Raw genomic sequence first — 13417 nt, 5'->3', positions numbered from 1 at the left:
TTAACCCCAGAGATTCCAAATGCTGAACATCTGCTTTAAACTGCTGGGCAAAATATTTTAATCCCTAGTGAGGATTTATAACAACTTTAGGCATAGGTAAATGTGTTCTTTCTGTATTTGTTTGAAATTGACCATTCTCCCTGGGAATTCAGAGATAGCCACCTGGTCAGGATGACCCATCAGTTATATTCAGTTGTAGAATTCAACAGCTCTCATCCAAACTGTGGTTTCTAAATATTGTTCCCACTGAAAAGAACAAAGCCTCTTCAGAGACATTTGATTTGAGACTGGGGGCAGGAAATGTGCAAAATGAGCCTAGGTCATCAGTCATAACAGAGACAAGGAAAATATTAAAGACTACCAGGAACCAACTTGAAGAGACTCCCACTGGGTAAAGATGAGGCAAAATGAGCATTAATGATAATAATATCAATGTGTTAGCATAGACGTGTTTCAATCCATGAGTTCATAAAAATATTGGACAAATATTCTCACTGGTCCTCTTTGGAGGTTGCTAGGGCAACAACTCCTTCTGAAAGCCAGGAAATAGAGTCAAATGTTGATACTACCTCTCCTATATGCACTGTACCTTTATGATCCAAGTAATAGATGAGGGGAAATTTCTCTCTACAGTAATATTTTATCCAGTACATAAAGAATGGTAGAATTATAGTATCATTGTCACAACTAATCGAATAATGGATCTAAGAAATGCTTGCCAATGGCTATTACTATGACAAAAGGAGAATCTGCTAGATTTTATGTGTCTCCTGCTGTGAGCCATTCTTGCCAGAAAATCAAACCTGTATCTGGTCAAAACTCTAAATCTGATCATTAATTTACAGGAAATATAAGAGTAGAGAAACATGTTAGTTTATGGATGCAATCTAAAAAATCCAGATTGTGGGGAAATCAACAGAACAAACCTGTTGATTAAAAAACGTTTAACAGACACAAACCAATTACAATATATAAATCTTGCTTGCATCCTGATGAAAGTAGAACAAATTATAAAATATCACACAAGGAAGGAAATTTCAACATTGACTAGATATTTGCTGATTAAGGAATTATTTTTAAAATATTTTTGGTATAACAACAGTAAGTTATTTGGCTTTCATGAAATTTATTTGTAATGCTTAAATATTAAAGAAAAAATTTTTAAGTAATCTCTACACCCATCATGGGGCTCAAACTCACAATGCCGAGATCAAGAGTCTCACGTGCCACCAACTGAGCCAGCCAGGTGCCCCAATACTTAGATATTTTCAGATTAAAAGCCATCTAAGTAAGATTTGCTTCAAAATAATCCTGAGTTAGGGAGAGAAGTAACTGGAAATAAAGACAAAATGAGATTGGCCATGATTTGATCATTTTTTTAAGCATTTATTTATTTTTGAGACAGAGAGAGACAGGGCATGAGTGGGGGAGGGTCAGAGAGAGAGAGGGAGACACAGAATCCGAAGTAGGTTCCAGGCTCAGAGCTGTCAGCACAGAGCCTGATGTGGGGCTTAAACTCCATGAACTGGGAGATCATGACCTGAGCCGAAGAAGTCAGACACTTAACCAACTGAGCCACCCAGGCGCCCCTGAATTGGTCATTTTTAATCCAGGTGATGGGTACATCCATAAGGGTTTGTGAGTTACTCATATTATTTATGTTAGATTTAGATTTGAGCTTTGCCATTAAAAAATTACCAGCTCTATATTAAATAAAACTCAAATCTTAAATTCCCCCCTCTCCTTATTTTTGTAGATGGCAAGAAAGAAGTTGAAATATTTCACGAGTTTGGAGCTTATGCTCAGTGTTCTTCTGCTTGTGGTGTTTATCATCACTATTCCTCTGTTCGTGCTTTCAGCCATGGATTCTTCAGAATCTAAAGGTAACAAGGAACTCTGGTGTTCTCCCTCCGTGCATTCGTTGCCCTTGTCAGAGCAGTAACCTCATAAATGGCAGGGAAGTGATGCTCTCCTATACACTGGTGTGAGTATGTGTGAGTGTGTGAGTTTGTGTGTGTGTAGGGGGAGGGGGATGTGATATGTGCCTTGGTGAGTCCCTGACTGAAACTGTGGCAGCCACTTAGGTATTCTCTGTAGGCCTAAGGTGATACTTTTATTTCCCAGTTAACGCAGTGTAGGATTCCACAGCTGACTCTTCAAATAAATTTACTGAATTGCATTGAATAATTCTAACTTTGTTAACAATATTAATTAACCCTTATTAACTAATTACCCCTTATGTGCAAGGCAATTGGGTAAGTATATAATCAATTAAAATATTTTAGGCCAAAGTTCTGTTCTTTAAAAAATAACAACTACCAGAGTTATTTAATTAAAAGTCTGTTGAGCTGTCTTACTCTGAAAGAGGGGCTGGAGTGTGCTGAGTGGTTCATCTAGGAACGGCTTCTATGAACCAAGTGATGAAAGGTTAGTCTGTGGCTAGAAGACTTCTCTGCCCCTCCTACCTCCATCCCAGCCCTGACAATTTCTACTTTTGTGGGGAGTTAGAGCAAATGATCTCAAAGGTTGCTCAACTCTTAAGATCCTATGACCTCGAAGATGGAACCAAAATCCTTATGCAGAAACTGGCACAATGGAGTTCTCTTAATCCACCACTTTTGAATTGGAAAAGAAATGAAAGCTAATGGAAAGCCTCACTGTTTTGTCTTAATGTCCTTATTAACATTGTAGTGACCTAAATAAATCTCACTTCCTTATTTTAGAATGCAGTAAGTGTGTCTTTTTTTTAATTTGACTGAGTTTCAAATCTGAATCAAGGCGCTTGGGCAGATCCTAACTGCCAGTTTTTAGATTGGTGGCCTCCCTTTACATTTTTTGTCATAGGAGGCTTTTATATTTACAGAAGTATGTCACCACTCAGAAGTATTCTGTGTTGAGGGAACGAACGCCCATTGACTGAGCCACCAGAATTGAGGTTATGATGATTAGGGCAGTGACACTCAAGACAACCACATACACTGGACATGTCCTGTGTGCAAACCTATTGTGAACCAGCCACTGGGGGGTGAAAATAAAGGACCAGAGCAGTCTGCAGATGTTTCTGTTCAGGGGCAGGTACTTAATACTTTAGATTTTGCAGGCCATACGGTCTCTGCCAAAACTACTTACTTTTGCCATGGTAGCACAAAAGCAGATAGAGATGATACATTAAAAAATGGGTGTGGCTGTGTTCCAGCAATACTTTATTTAAAAATCAGGCTGTGACCTGATTTGGCCCACAAGCTATAGTCTCCTGACCCTCAGACTGCAGAAGGTGGATTTGGTTCTTAGTAAATACAATCAGCTAGAACAAAAATGAAGCTTTCTAAAGTGAAAGTGTACATTTCAAGGACATCGGCGTGAAGCCCAATCAGTAGCGGAGTTCATACCATTGGAGGCGTTGAGAACTGTGACGATACTGAATGCCTGTGATATTAGGTCTGTCTGATGGTCATTTTATATTTGTTTGTGGGATATCCCAGACCCTGGGACAACGAGTACCACCCCGGGTTCTGCTGAGTGTCCAGTGGTCAATGAAGTGGAACGGATAAACTGCATCCCTGACCAGCCACCAACAAAGGTTTGAATTATGGATCTTGTTTGCACTTAAGAGTTTATGCCAGTGGGTAGTTTCTGTTGTTTATTTTTGTTGTTTTGTTTGTTCGTTATCTGTGTGTCGCTCCCAGAGAATTGCTTACATTGTAGCTACTGGTACCTCAGGCAAATGAATCCTGTATCCATGCTTGTATGGCCGTACAGCTTTGGGAGAGGAAGAGCTAGAAAATTCCTTCGTGTTGACAGATTAAGTATGAATTTCAGATAAACCAGAATGCATTTTTAGTATAAGGATGTCCCATGCAAGATTTGGGGCTTATTTATACTAAAAATAGATTTGTCTTTTTTCTGGGCAGCACTACTTGGTCACTGGTTCTCTCTCTCTCTCTTACTGCCTCTGTTTCTCGCCTTTCCTCTGTCTTTCTCCTGTCATGATTCCGAAAGGTTATCTAGGATCTACAATAAAAAGTCATACACATGCATAAACCATTATTTAAAATAAGGACCAAGTTTTAAGAGCCATGTTTGGGATGGATGAAAACAAATACCAGGGTAAGACAGTGCTGGCATCTCAATATTTACCTTGGGGCAGTATTTCTTGATCATCTGCTGAAGTCCTGTTGAATATTATGATTATAAAATTCATTGTATACACTGCGTCAGTTGCTTTTCACATTGAGAATGAATGAAAGCCAAATGCAGCCATCTGAGTGAAGTCCACTGATGTCAAATGGCACATTTGTATCGGACACAGACAGAATGCCCGCTGCATGTGATGCCTGGGCATGTGGCACTCTCATGTGTGTCTGTCCAGCCATCCTGTTGTTTGTACACTGGGATAATCTGTGATGCTCTTGAGAATGGCTGTTTTGGTTTATCTGAAGGTCCTAGTACCAAAAGACATTTTTCTTTTCTATTTTTTTTCTCTCACACTTCTGGAGGCTAGAAGTCCCAAGTCAAGATGCTGGCAAGGTTGGTTCCTTTTGAGGGCTCTCAGGAAGAAGCTGTCCGTGCCTCTCTCCTAGCCTCTGGTGGTGGTGGTCAATCCTTAGCATTCCTTGGCTTGTAGCTACATCACTCCAATTCTGTCTCTGTCTTCACATGGCTTCTCCCTGTGTGTGTGTCTGTGCTCAAATTTCCCGTTTCAAAAATACTTGGCATGTTGGATTAAGAGTTTAATCTACTCCAATATGATCTCACCTTAACTAATTACATCCGCAACAATCCTATTTCCAAATAAGGTCACAAGATGAAGTAGTAAGGATCAGGACTCCAACGTGTCTTTTTTGACAACATAATTCAGCCTATAACATGGCAAAGTCACGTACATGGGAACTATGGAAAGTGGGAATTGTTACAACTTGAGCCTTTGGTGTTGACTGACTGGGCGTAGATGCTGAGTCAGTGAGAAGCAACACAGCATAGAAACTGACGAGATCAGCCATAAGATGTGATGGACTGGGGTTGAGGGGAGTGGGAAGTTAAGGCAGAGAAGGGAACCAGAGCCAGATAAGTAACTTGGCCTAGAGAAGATGTCTAAGATTGGAGCGGAGTGATGGGATAAAACTAATCAGGAAGTCCAGATGCTGTGTTGAAGGCAAGAGAGAGATCCAATCTGGTAGATAGCTCAGGATCAGGAGATCCCCTGGACAGGACAATGCAGTGTTCTGCCCAGCTGTCACAGCACTGAAGGGCAGCAGCCTGGACAGCAAGCCTGGTAAGGTAGGAAATAATTCCAGTTAGGCCAACCTCCCTTACCAAGACGATCATAGTGTTCAGTCCCCTTCATCTGGCATCTTGCCCTGGCTGAACTGACCTTGACCTTCTCTTGGATTAGTGAAGAGAGTTGCCTGCTGGGAGTAGGAAGAAATGAAGCTGAACAGAAAAGGCTGATTTACATTTTGGAAGACCTTGGAACTCAGATAGAGGAAGTTGAGTTTTGACATGATACACAGCAGCTGGGAGCCATGAACCACTTCAGGCTGAATGGAATCATGTCATGAGAAACAAAGAAAAAAATGTAAAATGCAGGAATAAAGGAAAAAGAAGATATCAGGGATAAAGAAGAACCAGAGCACTCTGGTAGAGGGCCACGTGTCATAAAGTTCAGCATTTGGGTGATAGGTTCAATTAAACTAAATATTTTTCTTCTCATACATTCTTGTCGAAGAGAGAAGCCATGTAAATAAATAACTGGAATATAAAACAACAGATCATAAGATACAAAAGAAATATGATGAGGACCACGGAATAGAAGAGATTATTATAAAGGAGAAGGTGACAATATGGAATTAAAGATGAGTAAGATTTTGACACATGTGGGAGGAAGGCAAAGTGAATTCGAGATAGGAGAGGCATGTAAACAAAGTAATGGAAGAGGAAATTGTGGGGCACACATGTGGCATATCAAATGGTCCAGTATGGCTGAGATACGGGGTGGGTGCCAGGGAGAAGATAATGCCTGAGACTGGAACGTAGAGTAGAGCTTGATGAGAGAGGACCATGAATGTGCTGCTTTGTTCATAGGAATGGGAAGTTGTGAGCTAGATAGGCTGCACCTAAGCAGGATGTTTGGCACACTAGGTTCGCAGAAAGTTGACCCACACCCATTCACTCGACCCCGTTACACTGTGCTAGGAGCCTCATTGCTCGGAAGCCCACTAGAAGACTAAGGCCTCCTAAGTCCGTTCCCTCTCCTACAACACCCCAGCTTGTCATTGGTTCTTGAACTTTGGATGTCATTACTGCCTCAGGAATGTTTCTTTGGTGTTTTATTGTAAAAACTTTTAATAAATTCTGGGGTATGAAGATTATAGCTCAATAAAATGAACTTTGCCTTTTTCTATATATTGTGCTCAACCAAAATAATCCATGACCTTGGCATTCATTCCTTGGCCCGCTCCTCTTTAGCTCAGCTGGAGAAAAATGCTCTGGGAGTATTTTCAATGGTCTGTTTTTTCATAGGAGGTATATCTTTGGTATTTTGTTGCATGTTTTAAGTATCCTCGTGACGATATGCTGCTCTGCACTGTTGTTGACAGGCCGAGTCTATGGATAATGATGTATTTGTATAATGTACAAATTAAAGGGAAGTATATGGCTGTATGGAGGAAAGAAATTATGAAATTATGAATATGACACCAGACTAGCAGAAGCTTCCAGTGTTGAGGCCATTGCTGTACCATTTTATCGCTCCTATCTCTTTCTCTCCCCCAGGGTTACTTATAAAGAACTAATAGTAGATTTCCCTTCAGATGATTCTTTGTTGTAGACCCCCTTGTTTCTCACTCCCAATAACGAGAGGGAATCCTATGAATCTATTTGTGAAACCACATGGAGTACTCTTAGGAGACATTTTGGGAGAGAATGAGCTCCAGGAGACCCATCCGTGAGTCTCAGAGGAAAAAAAATACTACCTAGTCAGTATTATGTCTGGAAATCATGATGATTTGGCTTTATTCTTTTTTTAAAAATTCTTTTATGTTTATTTTTGAGAGAGAGAGAGAGAGACAGAGACAGAGCATGAGCAGGGGATGGAGAAAGAGAGAGAAAGGGAGACACAGAATCCGAAGCAGGCCAGACTCTGAGCTGTCAGCACAGAGCCCAAGGTAGGGCTCAAACCCATGAACCATGAGATCATGACCTGAGCCAAAGTTGGGAGCTTAACTGACTGAGCCACCCAGGTGCCCTTTGGCTTTCTTCTTTTCCATCTTACAAAGTGTCTTTTTTTTCTTGGCCTATTGTGTTGTTGAGACCTTCAATATACTTTTAATTCTAGAAGTCACCTAATATATTTTTTTAACGGGAATGTTTCTGACATTTTCCCATTTAGTAACATGCTTATTGTAATTTTTTGATAGATACCCATTATCCAACTGAGGAAGTTACTTTTTACTCCAGTTTGCTAAGAATTTTATCATGAAGAGCTGGTGAATGTAAATGACTATAAGGTGTACTTTCTTTAATAAGTTATTGTGGTGAATTACAAAAGTGGATTTTCTAATATCAAAAGATCTGTGTATTTCTAGGAGGAACACTACTTGCTCATTACTTAATATATTGCTAAGTTCTGTTTTTAATGCTGTGTGTCCTTTTTCTTTTAGGCTTTGCATTTGTGTTTACGGATACAGCTGGGCCCTAGTTTTCCTTTTTCTTTCGTGTCTCATTTAGGTGTAAAATATCTCCTTCTTTGTTTCTTTTCTTGCTTTTTTTTAAAGACTACTTTTTTATGTTTATTTATTTTTGAGGAGGGGAGGGGTGGGGGGGGTGCAGAGGACCTGAAGTGCAAGCTCTGTGCTGATGGCTGAGAGCCCGATGTGGGGCTCAAGCTCACAAACTGTGAGATCATGACCCGAGCCAAAGTCAGATGCTTAACTGACGGAGCCACCTGGGCGCTCCATTCGCTCACTCTTTTAATTGTTAAGAAACATGGAGGTTGGGGGAGACCTCAGTGAGGACTTGGGTAGAGCAGAGCTTGATCCGGTCTTAAACAGTCCTCAGCATCTGGTTTCTCACCATCTCGGAGTCAACCTCAGTTCTCTTTGTGTTGGTGCAGGAGCCTGTATATATCCATCATGTGAAAAGCAAACTAAGTGGAGACATCTTTACTTTTTTTGTGTACTTTGTCCATTAATTACTGAGGAGGCTCTTTAAAAATATTCCATTTTGTACTATCTTCTTCAGTTTTGCCTCGTTAGAGTCTTTAAAACCTTTCTGTAAATATGTTCTGTAAATATGTGAAAAAAACTTCAGCGCATATCAAGTTTGTGATGTCATATCTCCCTGGAGCCTTTTGTCATTATTTAGTGACTCTGTCTCCCTAATGGTGCAATTTTACTTGAGGCCTATTTGTCAGGTGTTGCTAAAGTGACACTAGCTTTTGGGTAGCATCCTACTCACATAACCTATTTCTGCCTCTTTTATGTACTTTTGTGAGCTTAAATTTTAGGTGTGGCATTTCAGCTGAATTGATTTCTAAGCAGTCATCGCTGAATTTATTTCTGTAAATTTAATCTGTTTTTGTCTTTTAAGTTAAGTTTTTAAAACACATGATATTTGACCTAACCCATTTTTTCCTAAGGTCTCATTTTGTGTTTTGCATTGGTTCTGTTTCTCTCTGTCCTGCTTCCTACCGTTCCCCACCCCACCCCCCACCTGCATGTTTTCTTTCCTTAGTTTTTGCATCGAGGATTTTTTTCCCCTGAGCTTTTAATTCTGTATTGGAAGTTACACGTGTTTTATAATTTTGTCAGTGCCTCTTAAACTTAAATCCTCACATCCAAGTTAAAGGACGTTCGTGTCTTTGATCTAATTCTTCTTTTTAGGGTTCTTCAATCCTATTCACATCATCAGTTTTCATAGCTTCTCTTTACAACTATTTTCCTAGGTTTCACATCCTTTCTCCTCTCTTATTTATGTGCATCAGGCTTCTCTTTCTGCTTCTCGTGACTGCTTGGTTCCACTGCAGGAACTGCCGTTTTCAAGTTGGCCAACACAGACTGTTCACTTTTCTGGCTACTGCAGCCAATTCTTTGATCCTTACCCTTTCCAGTTCAATGAAGACATTAAGTGCTGGGAAGCATGCAAAAACCGTTCTGTTTAACGCCCTTTTCAGCACCTTTCTCTTTTCCTGATGCACCAAGGCTTCATCTGAGTGGACTTGGAAAGGAAAAAACAAAAACTATTGATGGAAGTTGGGTTTGCGGTGAAACCCGATCCCATCGCATACTGTCTGCAGATAGACAGTTTTCCCTTCCTTAAATTGGTATCCACATAAAAATAAGCATGGGGGCTCCTGGGTGGCTCAGTTGGTTAAGCATCCAACTTCTGCTAAGGTTATGATCTCATGGTTCATGGGTTCAAGCCCTGAGTTGGGCTCTCTGTGGTCAGCGCAGAGCTCGCTTTGGACCCTCCGTCTCCCTCTCTCTGCCCCTCCCCCACACTCTGTCTTTCTCTCAAAAGTAAATAATTACACTTAAAAAATTAGCATGTGATTAGATCTAATTGTTCATATATCTAAGCAAGTGCTTTTTGTCTTATCATTAACAAAGCATAGCCATGTCCTCCTGGCAACGTGCTTAACAGAAACTCAACCCGGAGTATAGGAAAAGGCAACGGATACCAGAGAACTAAATTTTGGTCCTTGCCTTCTCAATAGCTAACTAAGTAACCTTTGGCAGGTCAGTTCATCTCTGTGAACCTCTGTCTGTCTGAGGTTCTTCATCTGTAAAATCTGTGTAGCGGGATGTATTAGTTATTTATTGCTTTGTGACATTATCCCCAAATTTAATGGCTTAACACAAAAACAATCTTTTCTCACATTTTTTTTTTTTATGGTCACAAATCTGGCTTTGATGTAGCAGGGTGCTTTTGGCTCAAAGTCTTTTAGAAGACTGCAATCAAGGTGTCTGCTGGGGCTGTGGTGTAATACTTTTCAGGTTCATTCATGTGATTGTTGGCAGGATTGAGATCCTCCAGTGTTGCTGGATGAGAACTCAGTTCCTAGCAGGACATTGGCCAGAGACCTCCCTTAGTTCCTTCCCATGTGGTTCCATCCACAATACGTCTCGCCTCCCCAGAGTGAGAGCTCCAGTAGAGCAAGGGAAAGAGAACAAGCAAGACAGGAGACATCATTTTTCTGTGATCTAATATTAGAAGCAATATCCCATTATTTTTGTGTTATTCTATTAGTTACAAGTCACTAGGTCTAGTTCACACTCAAGAGGAAGAGGTTTCTTTGTACTTGTTTATAGTTAACTTGGTTGCTTCTCTCAAATAAATTAGTTGAAGTGAGAAAGGGATTGTATTCATTTTAGTCTCCACTGGATTCTGTCTTTAATTGTGGTATAAGGCAGGCACTTTTCTTAACTAAAAATTAGACTGTATTTGGGTTTCAAGGAACAATTACTTTCTACCTTTGGGGACGTTGAGAGATTATCTATCTATCTATCTATCTATCTATCTATTATCTATCTTTCTATCCATATACATCACACACACACACACACACACACACACACACACACACTAGATGTGTTTAAAAGTCAGAGAAAACTGATTTGATTTCAAAGCTTCTGAATAAAGCAAGGTCCTTTTTCTGAAAAAACAAAACCAGTATAAATGAAGCTTCATTTGTAATTTTGGGTTACTGGTGATATACCTATGTTGTAGTTTAGGATATTTAAATAAATTTATCAGTTTTGTTGTGATGGCAGATATGGGACTGCATTGCATTCCCTATATCATTATATAATAACACTAGCAGGATAGGACATTGGCCATAAAAATTAGTCTTTGAGTACAAGGTGTGCATTGACTGAGATATGGCACAATGTCTCTAAATATCATTGTAAAACGAGGTTAATGATACCACAAGCTGAAATTTTATTTGTAAGTGATAATGTTCTATAAATTACTTGACAAATCTCTTATTTTAGGCCACATGTGATCAGCGTGGGTGCTGCTGGAGACCGCAGGGGACTATAAGTGTGCCCTGGTGCTACTATTCTAAAAGCCATGGTTATCAAATGGAGGGTGACCTTGTAAAAACAAATGCAGGTAAGCCAGACAATGAGGCAGGAGCTCCAGATCCTCTGGACGTTGGCTCTGTTTGCAGCAAAGGAAAGCCTTAGTGGCATGGAGTATCACCCTGCACAGCCACACGACTGCAGGTGACAGAAGGTGGGCACTGCTCTAAGGCAAGGGCGACGATCTCTTTCGGCATCAAGAAAAAAAAATCCAATCTAGGGAGTTAGAAGGCATGTTCTATTCCTGGCTCTACCTTTATGTCCCTTGGTAACCTTGTACAAACATTGTGAGCTCTTTGGCCCCCAAGTTTCTACTTTTAAAGTTTGTTTGTTTGTTTGTTTGTTTGTTTGTTTGTTTGTTTGTTTAGAGACAGAGACAGCACGAGTGGGAAGGGGCAGAGAGAGGGAGAGAGAATTCCAAGCAGGCTCCGCACTGCCGGTACAGAGACAGACATAGGGCTTGAAACCATGAACTGCGAGATCGTGACCTGAGCCAAAAGTCAAGAGTCAGACGCTTAATGGACTAAGCCACCCAGGCGCCCCCAAGTTTCTAACTTTTAAAGAGAGGGGTTTGAACTTAGTAACCTCTGAGACTGCTTGCAACTCTAATATAACGTAATTTTGCTGATATGGAAACCATTCCAATTTCATACACATTTTATGTCAATGTCAGTATTTATGAACTAAACACCTTCTCTTCTTTCTCCCACCCTAAAATGTAGGGATACTAATGAACATTCTGGAGGTTAACAGAGGGTGACTACTTTGGGAAGGCTCTTAGCATAAAGGAAGGGGCACGTTGCCCCTCCAAGGCTCTTGGCCTGATGGCCTTTACTAATAAGGTCTCAGTTATCACCTGCCTTATCACAGAACCTGGGACATGGCATCAGTGTATATGATCACCTGTAATGTAACATGAGAATAACTGAGAATGAACAGAGTATATACATACAAATTGAAGGCCAAGTGTGCAAAGGGTATATGATTAACACAGAATGGCTGATGGACTGATTGAAAGAGAATTAAGCCTTTGCATGGGAGATTTCAAGCAGATTTTGTAAGAGAGGTTTTAGAGGGAAGTGACAGTACCCAGATTCACAATCTGGCCCAAGGTAATATGTGTGTATGACAGGTGTATATCTTTTCCCTTTTTTAAGAAAAAAAGACCGACAGTCCGTTTTACATAAAGCTTAATTTATATTAGCTATTGTTTGCTAGTTTACACAGACAGCTATGTAAACCTTTTCCCCTCTACATACTAGGATTCACAGCCCAGTTGGACAGGTTGCCTTCTCCATCCCTGTTTGGAAATGATGTCAACAGTGTCCTTCTCACAGCAGAATACCAGACAGCCAACCGTTTCCACTTTAAGGTTGTGATTTCTTTATTCTTTAAACATCTTTTTGAAATGTTCTTGTTCTCTACCTGATGGCCACAGTTACTACAAAATAGGCAATGCTGATCTTGGAGGTTTTTTTCTCTACTGACATTATTCTTACCTAGTACCTATATGTTGAAGGCATCTGTTGCCTTTCCTTCAGTGTGACTGCCTCCTGAATATATTTTATAGAGTCAACTGGTAAAACTTGGCTTTCATTTATGTGTCCTTGAGACCATGTGAAGTGTATTCAGGAGGGAAAAAGGAAAGAATTATCACAGCTGTGCAAACTCTAGAGATAGTCCTTCTCTGTAGACTTACAATGTGTATTTCTACCAAAAGACTAACTTCTGCCCAAGTGTTAACCATTTGACTTGGTAATATAATGGGTACATCTACCTCAGACATAATGCCATTTGGATCAGTGCCTGAGTTCAGTACTGTGAGCATAGACATTGGGGAGCACTGCTATTGGTAGGGAGGCTTCTATCTTGGAAATACTGAGAAGTTTCCATTTTGACTTTCTTTTCCTTCATGTCTCTGGCCAGTTGACCGACCAGAGCAAGGACAGGTATGAAGTGCCCCATGAACATGTGCAACCATTCAAAGGAAATGCTGCTTCTCCTTTGACCTATGAGGTTGTTGTCTCCAAACAGCCATTTAGCATCAAAGTGATCAGAAGAAGCAATAATCGTGTCCTGTAAGTTTTGAAAACCTTCTGGGGATCAGAGTAGGAAGGACAGGGGGAGGGAGGTTTGCAAGCCTGAGGAAGAAGGGTACATGCATTTCACATTCCTGAAGGTTGTGAGCCCACTGTTGGTGAACAGACTGTCTCCAAATGTATACTTTTGTCCGCCTTCCTCTCTCCTCCCCTTCCTCCACCTCTTCCTCCTCCTCCTCCCTTCTTTTCTTGTTGTTGTGGTTATTACTAAGCACTTATTATAGGCCAGGCACTGGG

General features: G+C 40.5%; 1 protein-coding gene across 2 annotated transcripts in view; it reads left to right on the top strand.

Annotated features, from left to right (window-relative positions):
• The window catches only part of MGAM (maltase-glucoamylase), a 95301-nt gene that overhangs the window by 18686 nt on the left and 63198 nt on the right, over positions 1–13417 (top strand). For both annotated transcript variants that reach the window (XM_040471748.1, XM_040471747.1), the window contains exons 2-6: positions 1757–1883; positions 3483–3580; positions 10992–11112; positions 12344–12453; positions 13008–13159. In XM_040471748.1, the coding sequence (XP_040327682.1) occupies positions 1757–1883; positions 3483–3580; positions 10992–11112; positions 12344–12453; positions 13008–13159 (608 nt within the window). The remainder of the gene's footprint in view (positions 1–1756; positions 1884–3482; positions 3581–10991; positions 11113–12343; positions 12454–13007; positions 13160–13417) is intronic.

This window comes from Herpailurus yagouaroundi, unplaced genomic scaffold (assembly GCF_014898765.1).
Source record: "Herpailurus yagouaroundi ecotype Mexico unplaced genomic scaffold, PumYag 100, whole genome shotgun sequence".
Taxonomy (NCBI): Eukaryota; Metazoa; Chordata; class Mammalia; order Carnivora; family Felidae; genus Herpailurus; species Herpailurus yagouaroundi.
Note: the sequence above shows the minus strand (reverse complement) of the source record. Positions and strands in the feature narration are given on the sequence as shown.